Source organism: Gobio gobio, assembly GCF_949357685.1.
Source record: "Gobio gobio genome assembly, chromosome: 17".
Classification (NCBI taxonomy): Eukaryota; Metazoa; Chordata; class Actinopteri; order Cypriniformes; family Gobionidae; genus Gobio; species Gobio gobio.
In genome coordinates, this window is record NC_137110.1 from 13390683 (window position 1) to 13412431 (window position 21749).

Sequence of the window (21749 nt, forward strand, 5' to 3'; positions counted from 1 at the left end):
TCTGACTTAAAATAATGATTAATTCACAAAATGATCCCCTTAAGACAGCATAAAAGTAATCCCTCTCAGCAAAAGTCCATTAAACAGTGGACAGTATCTTTAAAACGTGGAGCCAATTGTCAGATTTTTTTGGTCTAAGCATTCTGAGCTGGGTCACTAAAGCAGATTGGAACATTTAATGAGGTAAGATCGATCTCTGGACCCTGTTGGTATTGTCGTATTGATCACCACCTTCACCAACTCCTAAAGGGATCTTTCTCCCTTCCCCTCTCACTCCCTCATACACACACTCAGCTGCTTAGTGAATTTGGGAGTCACAAAAGGCAATGGTTTCTGAAAAATATTTTGGTTGAGAACTACTGAGGGTAACTGAAGTGAGATTATTCATATCGAAATCATCAGGAGAGTAACTTAAAATGAAAAAGTGTACAGCTTCATTCAAGATATAGCTAAATCCAGTTTCCAGTTTAGAAAACTGCGCAGCTCTGCATAGAGTCTTAACTGCACCTGAACACCCAGATCTGATATATGAGGTGGAAAAGGAAATTGCAAATGCCCTTGCAGAGCACACCAATGAAACATGGGCATTACATTAAAGCAACAAATCAAAAAAGGAATTTTTGATGATTACGTTCGTAGCCATGCCTTCAATCTGACAGCCATTTTCTGCACAGAAACTCACAGTAGCATAGATACTAACACTTCTTTAACGCAATTAAACAATATTTTTATATTGCAAATTATTTTGAATGTAACGAGACATGAATAGCAGGATTTTATTTCAGTCCTGACTTACTGGGTAAGTTAAAGAATAAAAATGAAAATCTAACCATTGATGATGCAAGTGCTACGAGTGATTCAAATGTGCAATTGTTCATTATAGGGGTTTAACGATACACTTATGCCAAGATTCAATACAAACTGCAATACTGAACTCACAATCCGATATGTCAATTTATTATAATTATATTCTTATTATTGTATTATCATCATCATCATAAAGATCCACAAATGCAATCTATCACAGTTCTAAAAGAAAACATGTCAAAATGACTATTCCCAAACTGTAAATGTTTAGCTAATCCAAAAAAATGTATTTCTGCATTTACTCAGTCTCATGTTGTTTTCGTGCATAACGCATGCATTGAACATCTGTGATTACTACAGTATGCGTGTAGTGGCAAATATGTTCGTCATATAAAGCCACTGTGTCTCGTCAGAAGACTTGGATTTGGATTTGGATTAGACGACTCGAATAGTTATTTTTACGATGCCTTAAATGCCATTTTATTGGATCTTTTAAGTTTGAGAGGAATGGACTTTAAATGGAGGGACAGAAAGCTCTCAGGTTTCATAAAAAAATATCTTCATTTGTGTTTGGAAGTTAAATGAAACGACATGAGGGTGAGTACATGACAGATTTTACATTTTTGAGTGAATTATACCTTAAAAATACAGTTGAGCCTTGGATAAAACAACTCTATCACGAATCGTTTACATCAACGATACACATCACATTTTTATACCACGATATATTGATTATCGATGTATTGTTACACCCCTAGTGCATAATCAAATTTTTTGCAGTAAAACAATAAGAAATTGCCATTTTTTTGACAAAAATAACTTGATGGCAGAACTGAACTGAGTTCATCCCAAACACAGTGTGCTGGAGCCACAGAAAAAGACATTTGCAAAAACCCTTAGCTGATAATTAGCTGCAAAAATACAGAATGCATATGCTCAGTCAACCTTGAGGTAGGGGAAAGTAGTCAATGTTATTCAGTGCATATATCAAACAGACATTTTTTATTTTATAATGCACAGGACAAGCAGGAGAATCTGACCCTGTTGTGACATCATTCAAACATCATTTTCCAATGGTGCAAGGACAGCGCATCCTCTACACCTCTAAACTGACAAGAGCAACAGTCTCATTCTTTATTCAGTGTCAGTTTTTAAAAGTCAGGACTTACGGTACATTGAGTGTAACTCCTCAATTTCTTCAGCTGTCTGATTCTTCTTAGTGACTATTACCTGTCAAACACAAAACAATATGAGAAGAGAATTTAAAAAAAATTATCGTTGTTTCAATATGACTGCAACTGATTATGTTTCCCAACAAGCAAAACTCAAATACATTTAAACACACACACATTATATACACATACATTCATTCATATATATATATATATATATATATGGAAATTTTGAAAATCCTGGAAATCCTTAGTAGTACATACAGGTTTTCGTTTACTGTCCAATTGATTCTTTAACCTCTCGTTGTTTTCCATTTCTTTGGCAATTTCTTCAGCTGTTAACAAAAGAAAAAGCAAACAAATTAACTATAAACTAAAACCACATTTTCTGAAGAAGACTTAAATGACCACAACCTATCCCATACAAAAAATCCCCTCCAATACAAACAGCATCTATTTCTATTTTCTTGCATTTATTAAAGCACACAGGAAGATGCTCATTTACAAATCATTCTTGATAACATGACAAACTGGTGGCAGCATCCAAGGCAATTTGAGTACTGTAATTGAATCAATTCAATCTGCTATTGTATGACAAAACAGAACCCCACAGGTAATTTGGAAAAAACACAAACCACACTAAATCGAACTTAAACAGAAACCATGGTAACATCGGGTGAATAAAAGAAAAATAGGTTTCCTGCGAAACCTTTGACAGCTCACTGAAAAGAGATAAATTTAGCTCTGAAAGGGTCAGTGAGAAGTGAAGCAGTAACTCAAAGAAAACTTGAAGGATGAAACTACTGTATTTTTCCACTAGCCCTGTCATCTTTCTGCCAGGGTCCCCCACAGGGTGACTAACTCCAGCACATAAATTACATTCCATCGCATACAATCGTTGGAAAGAGTGAAACTGTACCCAGCTAAACTCTCTTTCATCAGCACTTTCACCACCACCACATTTACATGAAATCCCGACCATGTTTTTCAATGCCTATAAAGGAATGTCTCACTATGCATTCACTCATTTGGTTATTGATCCTGGACTTTATACCTGATTTGGGGTTGAGTGAATCACACTGTGCGTTATAGATTTGGGTGAATTCCTGGTGGCGTCGCACAAGCTGATCTCTGCTGCCTTGAGCAGACAGGTGGCATTCTTTAAGCATCATCTTGAGCTTTGGAACACTAATCAAAGTGTACAACAGCTTAGGCATCGCCTTGCGCCTTCTACAACTGAAACACAAACACATAGTCCCAAGGTCATTTAAAATTATAAAAAAGATAAGACTTTCTTTAGAAACCATTCAAATTGAAATTCCTGACATTATTCCGTCAAAAAGTCTTGTAGCAGTTATTTTAGATTTGAGTTCTATTGCAAGTAAATCTATAAGCCACAAGGCTGTTCATTACAGTGATTTTACTAATATTAATAGGTATTTTTTCAGTTTGAGACATGTCTTATAATTACATTTTATTATTAATATTCACTAATTCTTCCATCAAGTAGTATAGTCCATTAACAGTTTCCGAAAAAAGCAGAAACTTGGCACATTAATATAAAATTCATCTCAAGAACGGTCATAAGTGTGTATCGGCTGTTTTTATCGGTTTTATATGCAAAATAATGCAAAATAGATGGAGAGTGACTACTCCAGTCATAGCACTAATTTTCAATTGGATTCAAGTCTAGAATACTAACTATAAACCCATAACTTTATAGTTTTGATGTGTAGTTTGTGCAACTGTCATGCGAGAAAGTAACCAACTCAAATCTCTGGCTGACAGAAAGAGGTTCTCTCAAGGATTTGCATGCATTTGGCTTAACCCATTTTGGCCTTGATGCCAACAAACTTTCCAGTTCCATCATCTGAAAAATAAATCCCACAAACATGACAATACCACAAGGCAGATTAGATGTTACCTGGTACTGGGTTGTATTTTTCGACAAACAGTGCTTTGTTTTAAGGCCAAAAAAATGTATTCTTGTCAAGACCACAACATTTACTACTGAAATGTTTCAGGTTGTCCCATGGCTTTTACATGATTTAATATTCGTCCTTCTCAGAAATGTCTTCCTCCTAGGCGTGAATCTCGAGTGGACGGTTTCTCTGATGTCAGCCAAATAGCTCTGCAACTCTATCATTGTTTTGCTGGTCCTTTGGTCAATTCTCTGAAAAGGTCCTTTTCCAGTTGCGCAGTTTGTCAGAATGGCATGATTCTGGTAGTTGGCTGTATTGCTATTTTCTTGTTAACGTCTCTCTCTTATCTTTGTACAGATCATGCCATAAATTATTTTATCTTTCCCTGACATCCTTGAAGAAATGTGTCATATCTACAATGAAAGGAAGTGGCATGTCCATGTAACACATTCTCTTTCAGGGTATTTTCTATCCTATCTGTATCTTATTTATTCTTTTTACCGAATTTCTTTTTGTATACCGTACTTCCTTACCCAGTAGGCCAATTTACAAGATTATTTTAAGATTATAAATTTGAATATGACTAACACAGCAATATTTCTTCATTTTCAATTATACTGCATACAACAGCCTTCAGGCAGTACTATTAAACAGGCTTAGTGATTAATGGGATAGTCCACCAAAAAATTAAAATCATTTTCCAAATTTCAAACCTGTATGAAAAACAAAAAGAAGATTTTTTTTTGGGGGGGGGGGGGGGGGGTTTATTACTTATACCTAATATTAAGTATTAGACAGATAGAAGTATCCGAACCAACACTATTACACACAAATATAGACAGCCAAGCATGAAAAGGTGCACATTTCATTTATCTCTATAGCATTAGTATGTCAGGAAGGACTTAAGGCCACAGAAGTGCTGACACACACCCTCATTCATCACATTACCCTCAAGGTGTCCAGTAAATAAAATCACCCTTTCTGTCAATCAGACATGCACACCAAATGCCAGCCTTTCAGAATGTCCCTCAAGAGAAAAAGGGGTGCCTTAGTAGAAAGGGAGGGACTAAGGCAAGCTATATTCTATAGGGAATGTTATTTAATAAGGATCGAATCCATTCTTTAAATCACAATCACTCTTCAGTTACTTTGTTCTGTGGGGAATAATTATGGCCACTTAAAAAGTTATCTTAAATTTAGCTATCTATTCAAGAAAAGTTTATCCAGTAATCAGTTTATTTGTTAAACTTCATCCAACTAACTCAGACACATGCATAAGAGGGAAAAAAACTTGGTTGTCTCCGATTAGGTAGAAAAATAAACAGGTCTAAGAAAGCGGAGCTTGATGGACAACTGGGCAAACAATTTGTACAACAAAAGCACAATTTACTTGAAGAAAAGTGATTTACATTATGTAATACAGAAATTAGTTCTTCTCCACTTATTGGATAAACGGTGTTTCAAGATATTTGAAATGTTTCGCTTTTTGCATCACTCTCCTTGTCCGCATTTGCTACATTGAGAGTTTGATCTTCGTTTGGATTCTGTTTAAATCATTTTCGCTGGCAAAATAAAAATTACGTCTGAAATGTCAGTTATTCAATATTAATTAGTTTTTTTTTAACTACTGCGCAAAAACTGATAATACTGAATTTGAATAACAGCAGGTCAATTAGCAGCATCCTTTCTCTAGAAAATCACTAAATGTGTCCTGCAGTCAAAGAAAGATAGACTATTTTCTCCATCAAACTTATAGTGCTATTACATTACAGGGCAAGTATTATCCATACCTTCTCAATCCCTCTTTCTTATCGTCTCGGCTCAAGCACATATCCAGATGCTTATTAATGTGCGTTTCGGGCACACACACTCCACAGACAGGACATTCCACTGCAACAAATTGTTAAAATTATTGCTTATTAGAAAAAGCAAAATTAGGCAAAGCACAAATACTAAGTCCATGCCATCCAAATCTCAAAAAAATAAAATAAAATAATCAGATGTGATTAAAAAGATATATATAATGCACTTATTGTGAAGAAAACAATGCATTAGGGAACAACCCAGGTTTTTTTTCTTTAAACACAATTGCAATGTATTAAACTGAATAAACTTTTCTTTGTTTTTTCAAATCCATTATTTTTAATATTTACCTAATATGCATGTTTACACCAAACATACCATATAAATGCAATAAAATGGCTTATGTGGCACTAGTTACCTTTACCCACTGGCTTACAGCTTTGTGATGTTGAAGGAAATGCAGAAAGTTCCATCTTCTCTTCTTTTTTTATTGCTTCCTGCACATTTTCTTTTTTAAAATGAGCTGGCTGGTGAACAAACACCTCTACGGGTTCTGACTTGACGGGGGTCATGGGGGTCTTCTTTTGGAAAAAATGACTGAGTGTGTTTGCTTCCTTTTTGAGTCTCTTCTGTCTTGCTGCTTTGCCTTTGATCATCATAGGTGGGGTTTCAGGTGAAATTGGGGGTGATTCCAAATTTGAGTGACACAACTTTTGCCTGGGGATGGAGAGTTACAAAAAATGTGTTAATAAAAGTGTAAATGCCTTCTGGTTAACTCAGTGTTTCAATCAGATTGTGAAACACTGAATCTAATTTAAATATAGTAATGCAGTTTTCATGCTTGCATTGTCGCTATGTTAACAAAGGTTTATTACACTTACAGTTTATATAATACTGTGGCCATTCAAAAATTGTTAACATTCCAAAAACTGGAATTGTGAGTACACTTTTTTTTTAAATGTTTTTGAAAAGTCTCAAATGCTCACTTAAAGGGTTAGTTCACCCAAAAATGAAAATTCTGTCATTAATTACTTACCCTCATGTCGTTCGACACCCGTAAGACCTCCGTTCATCTTCGGAACACAAATGAAGATATTTTAGTTGAAATCTGATGGCTCTGAAAGGCCTCCATTGGCACAATGCACGGTTTACTCTCAAGACCCTTAAAAGGTACTAAAGACGTCGTTACAAAGTCCATCTCACTACAGTGGTTCTACAATAACTTTATGGAGTGACGAGAATAGTTTTTGTGCGCAAAAAAAACCTAAATAACGACTTGTATAGTGATGACGATTTCAAAACACGGCATCATGAAGCTTCGAAGCGTTATGAATCAGTGAGTCGATTCAGCAGTTTGGATCGCCAAATTTCAGCAGTTTGGCTGAAGTCAGTTCATCATGATTCGACTCACTGATTCATAACGCTTCGAAGCTTCATGATGCCGTGTTTTGAAATCGTCATCACTATACAAGTCGTTATTTAGGTTTTTTTTGCGCACAAAAACTATTCTCGTCACTCCATAAAGATATTGTAGAACCACTGTAGTGAGATGGACTTTGTAACGACGTCTTTAGTACCTTTTAAGGGTCTTGAGAGTGTAAAGTGCCATTGTGCCAATGGAGGCCTTTCAGAGCCATCAGATTTCAACTAAAATATCTTCATTCGTATTCTGAAGATGAACGGAGGTCTTACGGGTGTCGAACGACATGAGGGTAAGTAATTAATGACAGAATTTTCATTTTTGGGTGAACTAACCCTTTAAGGCTGCATTTATTTGATCAATAATATAGTACAAACAGTAATATTGTGAAATATTACAATTTACTCTTCATTATTCTTCAGTGTCACATGATTCTTCAGAAATCATTATAATATGCTGAATTGGTGCTCAAGAAACCGTTCTTATTATAAATGTTGAAAATGGTTGTGCTGCTTAATAGTTTTGTAGAAACCTTGATAAATTTTTTCATGACTATTTGATGAAAAATGTTCAAAAGAACAATATTTATATGAAAATGTTCATTTTAAAAGTCTTTACTGTCACTTTTGATTAATTAAATGTACACTTTCCTGACTCCAAACTTTTGAGCGGTTGTGTATAATAACTTTGTAAACAAAGCAATTATAAACCATATTTGACATCATTAAAATGGTAGTCTCCTAGTTTTGAGTGAACCGAGGGGTCTATCCCAGACATACAGCGATAAAAGGATCTTTCACATCCTTTGGTGAGGTGTATTTGAGGGACATACAATATGTATAGGGATGCACCGATATGAACATTTTGGCCGATACCGATAACTCTTAATATTTGAAAGCCGATAACCGATATATTGGCCGATAAATCTAAATACAAATTTTAATAAACTCTGAGAGCCTGATTACAAAAACAAAAGGCTCACCATTAAAAGCCATGTCCCAAACACTTCAACATAAATCAAACCTATACACTACAGTAGCCTATTTGAACCAGTGTGAGATTCCTTACCTTTTCAAATTAATTTTACACTCCTATGGCCAAATTTTTTTTTTTAACACTTTACAATAAGGTTTAATTTTTGTTAGTATTAGTTAACCAACAATGAATGAACAATACTTCAACAGGATTTATTAATTTTAGTTCATGTTAATCTCAACATATTCAGACCCAAAGTTGTGTCTTTTAACATTAGGTATGAACTGTGAATGGACTGTTACAAAACACAAACATTTTATTACTAAAAGAAACAAAGGTTATTGCTCTCTGTTTGTTCATGATAGTTAATGCATTAATAAAATGAGACCTTATTTGTAAAATGTTACCAAAAATTATATTGTCTAAAAATTAAAAATAATATACCTAAATAATGCAAACAAGTAATTGAACAGCATTACTTAGGCTGCATAATAAAGAATCAGAATGCAAGTGCATGAAATAACCTCCGCACAGACGATAAAGAAATGGTTTTAATCAAACCATATTGTTGATGGAAATGATACGAGAACAATAAAAGTGCTAATTATAAAAAATAATGCTTCTGTGTTTTTGAAAAAAAAATAGGTTTAATATTACAGTAATAGTAAACATCTGTAATATTAGTCTAGTCTATTAGGAATAATGTTGCTGTTTGAGAGCCAGCTGAAGCTGGAGAGAATGAACGAACAACCATAAACTGAAGCGCTTAGAAGTTTAATTAACAACTAAACGCATCATATATGAGAACAATCAGATATTTATACAAAATAAATATAATATTACAACTTATATTAGCACAAAATCACGCATAGGTGAAGGGTTATAACTCCTGTGGATGCTCTTCCCCTGTTTGAGAGCGTGCTGAAACTGATGATCACCGGTACAGTGAAGCACTGCGGGTTATTGACTTAAAGGGGTGGTAAAACACATTCTTTTGAAGGCTTGACTGTGTTTGTGGGGTGCACTGTAACATGTGTTCATGCTTCGTTTTAAAAAAAATTGCCTTATTTTTCATATATTTGACCTTTATTATACACTGCTTTGTCCCTCCTTGTAAAACGGTCTGATGCTTTCCGGGTTGTATGAAGCCAGTCCCTCAAAAATACGCAGTGGGCTCAGATTGGTTAGCTGGCCCAGTGTGTTGTGATTCGCTAACCGCCTAGTGCACGTCGGAAGCGTCACGCCCCTTACCGCCCGAATCAGACCCAGAACATTTTAGTGAAGATGATCGAGCAGAACCTGTTCAGTCCTCGAGAGTAAAGACTGCGGATCTATAATGATCGCTACTGAATGGCACTTTAACTTTTGTATTTTTAGAACGATTATAGCCAAATATCTGTCGCAAGAACTAACCCAAAACGAACACTAAGCACTGGCTTTAACTAGTAAGTTAGCCAAATCACACACAGAACCATGTTTAGCATGCCTGTAGATAAACAATACATAAAAGCTCTAATCAAAGAATCATTTACACTAATGCCAGGTTCGCTGTTGAGAATTTAACGTTAGTGTTTGTAACGTTAGGTGTTCGTCGGATAACGTTAAGTATGAATGAGCATTTAACAGACTGGTTTGCAGAACAGCGTTGTCATCTGTTTACTTCCTTGCTACAACCTATTACAGGAAAACACATCGATGAAAAGTAAATCAGACTTACAGGTTGTGGCCCGTAAACAGCTTCTGTTTGTAAATCCAGCTTTCAGGACAAGCCGTTGTGCATATCCTGTATTGAACTCGCGAAGTTTGTGGAAGATTGTGTTGTCCTCCGTGAAATGTGCAGCGCGCGCGTCGTGCATCCACGCACCGGCAGTGTTTTTTTCACGCAGCTGACGTTGTGCAAATCTGGCATTGAAATCGCGAAGACGGTGGATGTTCTCCTCTGTTAGATGTGCTTAGATGTTAGATCTCCTCTGCAGGGAGCCCTGCGCGCGCCTGATTCCCCGCTGACTCAAACACACGTGCATATAACATGCTGTATGTTAAACGCTCTGCAACGCACCCCCGTCCCAAGGAAGGCTGAACAGAGCAAGTACCCCAGACCTGCAATCCGGATGAAAATAACAGCGTTTCCTTGGCATCGCGGCAACAACACTCCAGCCTAACTAACGTTATACCACAACAGCGCCGCGATACAAAATGGCCTCACCCCCCCTTATTTAATATTCTCGGAGGAGGGGTTTATGTAAATATTGAGCCTGTTGATGTCACCAACCCTGGAGGAATGTCTGTAGTCGCCTACTGGCCGTTTGCTGTAGTTCTTAGAAACTGATTTCTTTAAAAGCAAATATCTCCCTTTGCTTTAAACTTTGAACATTGTAACTTTGCAGATGTTGTTTATGCTCAAGCAGCAACATTACACGTTAGCTAAAGTTAGAATAGTGAAATCGTGGTTTACCACCCCTTTAACGAAACACATCCTATATGACTTTAATCAGATGTTTATACTACAAAAACGTAATATTACGACTTACATATGCTTAAAATGACGCGAATGCACAAGCGAACTTGACTGTGCTGGTCAGAATGCGTTGTTGACGCTTCCCACAACAGCGCGCTGAAAAACAACTAAACCCAGAGAATTCACTACGTTTTATAACAGAAATATTCTCATTGCAGTGTACAGGACAGTCCCAGTAGTTATTAATGCTGTGCATTTCTGTTTGAAATGCGCGCGCCGGTACAATGAAGTGCTTTACTGCATCGTTTATTAACTCATCCAAACGCATCCTATATGATATTACATACACAGAATAATAATAAATATAATATTACAACTTACAATGGCACAAAAGGCTGTGAATGCACAAGCGAACTTGACTGTGCTCGTCATGAAGGTGTAACTCCGTGGGCGCGCTCTTCCCTCAACAAACGCGCTGAAACACAACGCTCTTTTACAGCCTATTCTATTCTCATTATCATTTTATGTAGATTATAGAAGACTTGCGCTGCACATGTTGCACATAACTGTATTTTCCTTTTCGAAGTGATTCCAAACATATTTAGAGCAATTCAAACCCATCATGGTGGACAGCGCGTCCGTCTCAGCTGAAGGAAATAATACATTATCTATCGGCTTGACTATATCGGTCAAATTTTCTTATTGGACCGATAACATCAAAAATAATAATTTATCGGCCGATAACGATATGTTGCCGATATATCGTGCATCCCTAAATATGTAAAATCAAAAAGTAAAAAAAACTATTGAAGAACATAAACTGGGCCAAGGACAAAAAAAGCTGTTTGAGCATCCTTCATCTGAACCACTAAGGTGACAATTTGTGAGAAATTGTTTTTGACAGCAAGACTGCTTCTCTATACCATGTGTGAGCCTTCAAATATCACCCCTTCCCCACTGAGGGAGAGTGAGAGACGAAATAGTGAAAAATTATTTGAGAGGACGACAGAAGGGCAGAAGGAGCGAGAAAGAGAAAGGAGTACATAAAAGGAAGTGTGTGAGAGAGAGTGAATGCAGGCAAGCACCTGTCGGTTTCGCAATTCCAGTGGAAATGTGGAAAGCCAACAAAACACAGTGAGTGGCTGCAAGGCCATTACAGAGCCATAAAGTGGAGTCAATGAGGTGTGCAAACGCCACTTTCCATATTGAAACCTTTTATTTCTCTTTGTCTGACCGTTAGTCTACATATACGCACACAAAATTAAACACTTAAGAAAAAAGAAACAAGGTGTCCCAATTGGTATTAAAGTGGTTGTGGCCATTTGTGGTCTACATTAACATCTGAAGAGTGACATCAGTTTTCCTCCTTATATGTCAATGCTATTAGAAAAGATCTAACATCTCAAACACACAAACAGACTTAAGCTAAAAAGGGAAATAAAATACAATCTTCACCCATTACCCTAAGAAAAATGGAGAGATAAAGCCTCACTCCCCATCTTCCTGATAAGCTAAAAAAGATTTAATACATGCTCTTAAAGCTCTATTTACAGGGTGGCACCATGACTGAGGTTATTAAAAACTCACTATGTGGATCTATATCCCAACATAATACCTATGGCCCCTGAATGAATAAACAAATGTATGTTTGTGGGTTGTTTGCAGTCAGTGAAGAGTAAATGAAAATGTCGAGAAAAAATGTAAAACAAGAACTGAACAGCCTAAATAACAGAATTCAGGGAGCACATTTTATGCACTGATTGTGGGCAAAATTGAAGAGGAAAAAAAAGCAATCAAAGTATCTGAGAATGTGTGTGTAATATGCGCTTCTGAAATATCATCATGTGTAAATGATGCCACTGGGTGCACACAGTTACTTATTTTACATGTAAACAGGCTGCTTTTGTAGAAGTCTTAAAGACACAGCAGCAAAAAAAGAAAATAGAACCTGATCAGACAGATGGTGGAAAATGGTTGTTTTGAGAAATAACCTTGACAAACATAATAAGGAGACTGCATGCAAAAAATGAAATGCTAATAAAATTATGAAAAATGATTTGATCCCTTTAACTAATAAACAAGCTGTTGTAATTGTTTGGCCTTTCTTCAGTAATGATTTTAAAAATCAATTGCAGTCTTGTACCTACATGCATAACTACCCACCCAGGCAGGATCGTAAAAAACCCTCATGGACCCCCTCACAGACCACAGAAAATCCTGTCTACTTTCAGTCCCCCAAAGCGCTGATGTGAATCTAGTAAGGCAAATGGAACACACCGAGAAAATGTATTGCTGTAGTGAACCAAATAGGTTACATAATCACCAGCACATTACAGCTAAGAAAGTAGGACAAAGTAGTGGAACCGCAGTTTTGAACAGGTTTATAAGAAATAGCCATGACTGAAGAGTATATCATCCTGGATTTAAGAATTTTTTGTAGCTTTAAAGCTGCAAAATGTGTTGTAGTCAACATGTTAATAAAGCCTACAAAGGCAGAAAAAAAAACAGGATTTTCCAGTTTGAATGGAAGAGAAATTTCATGAATTCAAAACTTGGATTTCTTTGGAAGCTCATTGATCTTCCGACAATAAGAGAAGGAAGAGTCAAAGACAGTGAGCTTGCAACAGCAGTGGCTCTGAGGGGTCGATATTCAGACCTGGAAACACAAGGCTAATTGCAATCATTGAGACCAAGAAGGTCTATAATATAGGGAGAAAAGTAAATTAGCATTCCCATTCAAGTCAATGACAGTTTCCCAGCTGGCGCAGGCAAGTATGAGATTTGAAATCTGCCATCATTGCTAATGGGCACTCAGCTTACCTGAGCCAAGATTATTCCACTCATTCTTGAAGAAAGAAAATACTATGAACTAAAGTTGCACAATTCTGGAAAAACTGATAATGATGTTTTTGTTTAAAATAGAGGTCACAATCTCCCATGAATCTGAATAGACTAGGGTTGGGCGATGTCTACCAAATTGGCATCAGACGATGTCTACAGTGAAACACCACGATGGACGATGACATAATGGGGGGTTGTGTTTGAGTGTTAAAGGGTCGATGAATTGAGAAATCAACTTTCCCTTGAGCTTTTGATATATAAAAGGTCAGGTTAATATAAGAATATCCTGTAAGTTTCAGAGCTGAAAACTTCCTTGTTAGTCAAAGAAAAGCTTTTATAGACACCGGGCCCAGCAAACGACAGGTTTTTCAAAGTGGGGATCTATGACGTCAAAGGGAGGCAAGCATCGCCTCAGCAGAAGAATATCAACCTATTTCATCACTGCCTGTTTAGCCCAGCCCACTGATTCACGCATGTAAAATAGGCCTAGTGTTAAACCTTTGAGCTACAAAGCAATAAACATGCCGTTGAGGATTACAAAATATTGTGCAATGATTGGGTTCAACAGTAATGCAACATGTAAGTAACTGTGTTCATTATTCTAATGCCTGATCTGACGTGATGATTCATGTAGTCAGATGTTCTTTGTCTGTGTGTCAGTAAATCAGACCAGTGACTAAACATCAACTTGCGTTTTTTCTCTTAGTATGATGAAAATAATCTGTTATTTAACAGTGATTAGGTTGTATAAAGAAAGCGATCAAAGAAAGCTTCCTTTGCAATCGTTTCATGCCAAAATCTTATTATAATGCCATTGATCTAAATGTAATGCAACACTTTTCACGATTAGTTAACCATGAGAGCTGTAACTGTAAAAACGAGCTAAAAGAGAGTAATATATTTCAAATTAGCGGTCGATCGATGCATCGGTTTTGCCGATTAATCGGCAACGATAGTTGATTGGTGGAACAATCTGTTATCGGCAAAAATCCACACCGATAGTTTTTCTGTGTTGCATCCGTTGCTGGAGCTGAGAGACAGGTGCGCTGTCTTTTCCACAGTACAAGAGCTCTGAGAAGGGTCTACTCTGATGGCATTATATAGCACGAGAGCGGCCTCCAGAGGCGAAATAAAAACTCACTGACGCCTTGTGTTTACATTCACACATGAGGCTGCACGCGGCGCTGAGCGGAGAGTGCTGACACATCAGATGTGTGTTTAAAACACGACAGCGAAACGGTATGAATACAGAACACTACAGTATTTGTTTCCAAATCATTATAAAGTAATCAATTTTTTGACTAGATGCTCCATTAACAGGTAAAGAACAGCAGTGTGTATGTTTGTCGACGAGGCTGAGAGGATGCATTAGCAACCTACATTAATAACATTAGCAGTACCTCAAGCAGTTAAAACAATGTGATAAAAACACACGCAAGTCAGACTTAAATGTTGCACATATAAAACTAGGGATGTGAGAACGCAAACTGTATCGTCATGCTGCCGTCAGAAACATAAACAAAGCGCATTCATTTTTTATTAGATAATTGCCTTCTAAAAAAACAGACTATTTGGATTTGTATGAAATGGTAACGCTACACAAATTCCATTTGTAACATAAACTAAGGTTAATAAATGCTGTGGAAGTATTTTTCACTGTTAGTATATTAATTTCAACATTAAATTGAGTTAGAATTTTTATTTTTATCTGTAAATATTGGTTAATGCACTATGAACTAACTTGAATGGTCAAGATACAATTGTATTGCTCATATTAAATACATGCTGTAAAAATGTATGCATAATGCATATAGTTCATGTAAGCTAATACATCCTTGTTGCATAGGGACTTGTACGTGCATGAAATGTACATGCATTTTTCTAGGTTATAGGTAAAGAAACAAATTTGACCTGTAATATTTGAATGTTTAAATTATTTTCTGAAGAATTTGTTCTGTTAGAACATCTCATTTTAATATTCATATTTATATGTTTTTAATTTAGCACATTTTCATGGATCAGTACTGTTTTTTTTATTTCTTGTTATAAAGTTCAGCACTGTTTTACTTATGTTTTTTTTATCCAGTATCCATTTTAAAAACTATCGGTCGATTAATAGTTTATCGACAAGTGCGGTCCAACCTAGTTATCGGTAAAATCCACTATCGGCCGACCTCGATTTCAAATGCAAAGACGTTAGCCAATCACAGCAATGGGTGTTTACACTGAAGTCTCACAGCAGACACGCACCTTAAAACGGAGCGTTCAGAGCAGAAGGCTAAAAACATGGTAGGAAAAAATGCCTTTTATTTATAAATTGACAATTTTTGATGTAAAAAACATTCTAACATTATAAGTGCACCCGAGGAAACATCATAAAACAATAAAAAAAAAAACGCAGTTCATGACCCCTTTAAGCTCTGTTAATGTGGCACCCATCTGGAGAAAGAGAGAACAAGCACGGAGCTGAAAAGGTTTAAATTAAGCACGTTTGGATTTAGATTAAACTACTAGAGGATATAGCGCTGAAATATCATTACCATAAACGAGTGCTTGTGGTGTGATCCGCACTGCTGGTTTGAAGCTCTGCTCATTTCAACTAGAAAATAGGTACTACCGTTGTGTCTTGTAAAAACACTTTTAAATGTGGTTAAAAAGCAAAACTGCAAGCATTTTGCACAAGATCCGTGTTTTGGTTGTGCTTCGGCTCTGCGTGACGGTGCGGAAAAATGTGGTTAAATCCTACTAATAAAAAATTAACTACTAGGATTAGTCTACTATTATTTCTATTAAAGTCCCACTGAAGTCAATTTTATCCCTTATAACACATCGTAGATCACCAAAATGACAATTCTGAGATTTGTTTCTAAACACATTATAAATGTTAGAAATGTATTGCTGAAACACGTTACAAAGACTGAACTGTGTAGTACTGAATTGTGGAGTTAGACAGTTTTTTACCATTGCAGTGTCCAGGATTTTTTGGGCGGGGCTAAAACAGTGGCTCGATGACGGACTGGAGCTACAACGGCCTACAGTTTGCCTCAAGCCTGCTCTGTCACAGAGGCACTAACAGACTTTCTTCGGGATTTTCTGGAGGATATTGGAGCTTAAACTTTAATTGCCACATTTCGATAACTGTTTATTTCACACAGACATAATGGATTGTTCTGCATCTGCGCGAGTGTGGGCGGGCTTTTGATATCGCAGCTCTACTTCCTGCTCTCTACAGCGCAGACTCCGGTCCCGAGGTCACTACTGCGCAGACTCGGTCCCAAATCTGCATAAGATGTCAGTGCCATATTCGGACGTTGGCGGGTTCACTTTTCTTCAGTGGAAGGTAGTGAAGACACGTTGCCCATATTTTTTACGGCCTACGTTTCGCCAGCTCACTCGCGAGGGACTGTGAGTGCCGTTAGTTACTACAGCCTACAGTTTGCTAGCTAATTATGCCTTCATCAAGTAAATGTATAAGCTGGTTGCGATAACTTACAAAACAAAAACAATGATATCAAGAAGAGGCGTGTTAATTTTGTGAACAGCTACCTTGATGGAGAACTGAGGATCACCACCAACACCTGCCTCTGCAGTGATCATTTTACACCGGATAGTTTTATGAACTTTCATCAGAGACAACTGGGATTCACTGATAATACTCTGCAGAATGGAGCCGAACCGACTATCTCCCGTAACGGCCTTCATCCTCATCGTGAGCAGTACGTGCCCACCAATGAGTGTTGTCTTGTGTGCTTATGGCAGCTTTCCCGCGAGTGGGTGTAATTTCAGCACTGACAGCGGACACGCCTCCAGCGTTTGAGAGCAGAGAATACTGCTCATACCCCTTTTCCACCAAGGCAGTGCTAGAGCTAGATCGGAGCCAGAGCCTAGTTTCAAATCGGTTCTTTGTGTTTCCACACCCAAAGCCCCAGCTCCGAGCCAGGAAAAGTGGTTCTTAAGTAGCACCAAAACATTGCTGGGCTAGAACAGGGCTAGAAGTAAGAATTACGTCAGGCGCTGGGGGCGGGGTCAACAAGACGAACACAAACTTGAGATCCGCCATTGTTGAAATAGCAGCTAATGGAGCTAACAGCTGCTGCTCGTTTGTAATCTCCGTCTATACAAATTACGGCGAACTGCAGGAATACGTTGGATTCGCTGTGTTTTCGTTGTGTTTTGATGCCGATGTAGGATCGTAAAGCCATGAGCATCAATAGTAACACAACGTTTGCATTGTTGATGGAAGGCTTGTTCGCAGCGGTGCTGTGCAGAGACCGATCGCCATGTGATAACGAGTCCAGCGAGAGCACACGACTCCTTATGCTTTTGATTTACTCATGCGTTTTTTTTAGGGGTGCACCGATCCGATATTAGGATCGGATATCGGCCGCGATACTGACAAAATAGCTGGATCGGGGATCGGAAAAATGAACAGATCCACAAGCCGATCCAGGTGTTTTTTTCCGTCGCAGCAGAACCTGCGTCATTCGTCAGCTTCACGTGTGTCGCTTGCTAGAAGGGAGCGAGCCAGAGAGTCGGCTGTGTGGAGGAGATATTTCACGCTTGCCACGCCAACTAGTTCGTCGCTGTTTCGAGGGTATTACTGCAAAGTCAGGGTCTTTCCTGCATTGACATTTTTTTGACGGCCAAAGCCTAATTTGATGAGTTATTGTGATTTACGAGTGATGTAGAACAGATGCTGCGCTCGTGACTGAGTGACAGAGAGACCGATCTGAGAGCTCCTCCCCCGCGCGCGCTCTCTGGGTCTTCAAAATAATCAGTGTTCGCTCTCATATTTCACATATTAATCCAAATCAAAAGCTCGGAAGACCGAAACCATGTTGCACGTGACACATTCGGACAATTTTGTCCTTGAATTATCACTGGGTGTGAATTGCGCTCAAAAAACATTGACTCTTCTCTGACCAGCTGACATAAAGCATACTTTCAATAAGCGGGAGACAAATTATATCCAGTTATGAAGTGTTTTCTGTGTGTTGACATCTTTCGCGATGTTCTAACAGACGGGATTCGCACACAACGCGTCTGCTAATGTCCGATTCGTGACCTAATGACTCCTTTGAACCGAATCATTTTAACGACTGGCCAGAACAACTGATCCGTCCAACACTGAACTCATGAACTCAGTTTATTAATTTACTCAGAACGCAACTGAAATGAGAACACAAGTGTGCTTACCCAATTTAGCAAGAGTGGGTAGTAAGAATTATTTTTAATTATCAACAGTATTTCATCTTATTTCTGTTGACAATGTGTAGTAAAATAAAAAGGCCTAGCCTACAATCATTTAATCTGGAGTGAGGTGAAACCAGAACAAAGTTGTTATTAGCTAGCTGAAAATTTTTAATAAATTGCATATGGCAGAAAATTAGACTATTTGTTAATTTGTAATGCTACTTTTTAATATTGATATGATTATATACCAAAACAATTATCTGTAGTGTAAAAAATGTTTGGTAACTGTCAGATTACTATTGTATGTTTGACCAATAGGCCTACACTGTTTTTTGTTTCCACTGCTACATTTTATTTATTTAAAGAAGTTAGATTACATTCTATTTTAGATTTGAATGCACAATTGTTTTTTAAATAAATAAGAATTCAACACCTTACATACATCTGTTATTTTGTCTTAGTTATGTTTAGTTAGTAAAGTCTGGTGCCTTTAGTCTCTTCAAGGAAGGTATAAGATGGAAGATATACAGTTTATTATTAATTCAACAATATATCGGATCGGTATCGGGTATCGACAGATACACAAAGCCCAGGCATCGGTATCGGGACTGAAAAAGTCGGATCGGTGCACCCCTAGTTTTTTTTTATATCATACGTGGATCGGTCTGCGCAGCGCCGATGCATCTCGAACAAGCCGGGTGTGTGTTTGTTTTTCCCGCTGCCCAGGGTTGCCAGGTTTTCACAACAAAACCCACGCACTTGCTACTCATAACAAGCCCAATCGCGTTTCAGGGGGGCTTCCCCGGTAAAAATCACATTTGGGGGTAAAATTTTTTTTTTTTTGGCATGGTTGCCTACTAAAATTCGCATTCCCGGGGCTAAATATCACATAATTGGGGTCGCTTCAACCCACGGACATGAAAAACAGCCCGCGGCAACAGTGATGAAGTAGCCCAACTTGGCAACACTGCCTCGCTAGCATTGCTGAGAAAGATGAGACGTATACAGTGACATGGCTCTGTTGTGGCTCTCAGCATGTGGAAAAGCAAACCGGTTCTTAGAAGGCTCCTCAGTCGAACCAACTATGAACTGGGACTAGCTCTGGCTCTGAACTAGCTCTAGCACTGCCTTGGTGGAAAAGGGGTATAATTTTTTCAAGATTTTCATAAGCTATTTTAATTACTTAGTAGATTTTTTTTATCATTAAAAATTGGCTGGGTGGTTGAATAATTTCTTCATGCCTTAAAATAGCTTCACACCAGCTCTGACTACCTGTTCCACTCGGTCAACTTTACTGTAGTAAACGCTACACAAGAGAAAATACTGGTTTAATTCAGCCACATATGTTTGAACCTTATTACAAGCTCTGTCGCATTCTCTTTTTGCCAGTGGACTCTCCTGTTCAGCTTCTTTTTTTTAAAACAACAGGTACCCATAGGTTTGAGATTTAGCTGCTCCATGTCAACCTATCTAACTCACTGTGACAACTAACCTATGCCACTCCCACACCACACAAACGTCAAAGTAGCCGGAGCAACATTTCTCTATTTAGAGATATGAAGTGACACGCTCGGGTGAGTGACGTATGTACGCAATGTCCCGCAAAAACCATCCCGACAGGTCTAAAATATTAACACTTACAATAGGCTTACCATATTGAATTATTAAAAAAAAGAAAAACATTTTGGAAGAAGGATTAATGTATTGATTAAAAAAAAAGTTACATAGTGTACCTTTAAAAATATATTTAATTAGATTTTTTTTTTTTTTTAATTGGCTTGAATTAATGATTCAAAACTTCAGACTTCACTTATTTCATTACTGGACAAATCAGTGTTTTCGATCGAATCTTTTGAATGAGTGACTCAATGACAAATCTTTATTTGAAGCATCAAATTACTTAAAAAAAAAAAAACGATTTAGTCTATTTTGATCGCTACTGTAGACATCAGTGTTTATAACCGAACTCTAAACGTTTATCACAGTACTTCTGTGACCGTTTTAATTACTGTAAACACAGCAAATATGATACTGTGTGGTTGAAAACACTGTTTGTGAAGTTTCATACCTATACATGAAAACTGCTCCCTCTGGGTCAGCGCAGATTTGAATGTTCCTCTGTGATCGTCCTTGTCAAAGGTTTAACAGGCATAGACAAATCATTCTCTTTTAGGAATAAGACCATGTGGATGTTTGAATCGAGATCTCAATCTTTTAAAAATCTACCCTTTCCACCCAAAGAAATGCAAAAAACAATGCTAGATCTATACCAAAGGCCTTAATAACTGTCCCCGATGCCCTTTCCTAAAAGATGACACATGCCTTTGACATCATCACTCTAAGAAAACAGGAAATTAAAACACTGTCCCATAAGGCACCTCTCTCTTCGTCCCGATGGCCATCTGAAACTCCACCGTCCAACTATATTAGGCATTCTCACAGGCAAACAACACAGAGGAGATTGATGGCACCTAGAAAGACTGAATTAAAAAAACCAATATCGCAAATAAAATCTACTGTGCACACTCTGGCTATTCACTACCTTGCCCTTACACTTGATGTGATGTACTCATGTGGGAAAAGTCTTACTAGGATAGTAGGTTTAACAATATTACAAACAAAACACATTCCTTGTCAATTTCTTCAGGTAAGATGAAGACTTTATAATACTGTATGTCTGTATGTCTACAGTCTTAGAACTTAAGACTCTTTGTAAAGAAACATGGCCGAGCAGCTTACTTGAGTCCTGCAGCAGGTAAAGTATGCCAAAGATATAAACCGGAATATTGAAAATAAAATCCCACTTGATTGTTAAAGGAAATCCAGAATCTCATGGCAGACTAGAATGTTAGGGCAAATGAATTACATATTCAAGTTTGTCACGAGATGGTGAACGATATAAGAAACTGCATTCAATAAAGCACTATAATACTATGTGGTTGAAAATACTGTTTGTTAAGCTGTTTAATACCTATACATGACAACTGCTCCCTTTGGTCCGCTGTGATCGTACTTGTCAAAGGATTAACAGGCAAAGAAAAATTCTCATTTAGGAATAAGACCGTGTGGATGTTTGAATCGAGATCTCAATCTTTTAAAAATCTACCCATTTCCACCCAAAGAAATGCAAAAAAAGATGCTAGATCTATACCAAAGGC

The 21749-nt window shown here is 37.5% G+C and overlaps 1 protein-coding gene across 3 annotated transcripts in view; it reads right to left on the minus strand.

Annotated features, from left to right (window-relative positions):
- The window catches only part of rad18 (RAD18 E3 ubiquitin protein ligase), a 60048-nt gene that overhangs the window by 31399 nt on the left and 6900 nt on the right, over positions 1 to 21749 (minus strand). For 2 of the 3 annotated variants that reach the window (XM_079840467.1, XM_079840466.1), the window contains exons 5-9: positions 6123 to 6421; positions 5692 to 5791; positions 3034 to 3215; positions 2244 to 2314; positions 1977 to 2037 (exon numbers count right to left, since the gene is read on the minus strand). In XM_079840467.1, coding sequence (XP_079696593.1) covers positions 1977 to 2037; positions 2244 to 2314; positions 3034 to 3215; positions 5692 to 5791; positions 6123 to 6421 — 713 coding nt within the window. The remainder of the gene's footprint in view (positions 1 to 1976; positions 2038 to 2243; positions 2315 to 3033; positions 3216 to 5691; positions 5792 to 6122; positions 6422 to 21749) is intronic. The other variant, XM_079840468.1, reaches the window with a different exon arrangement.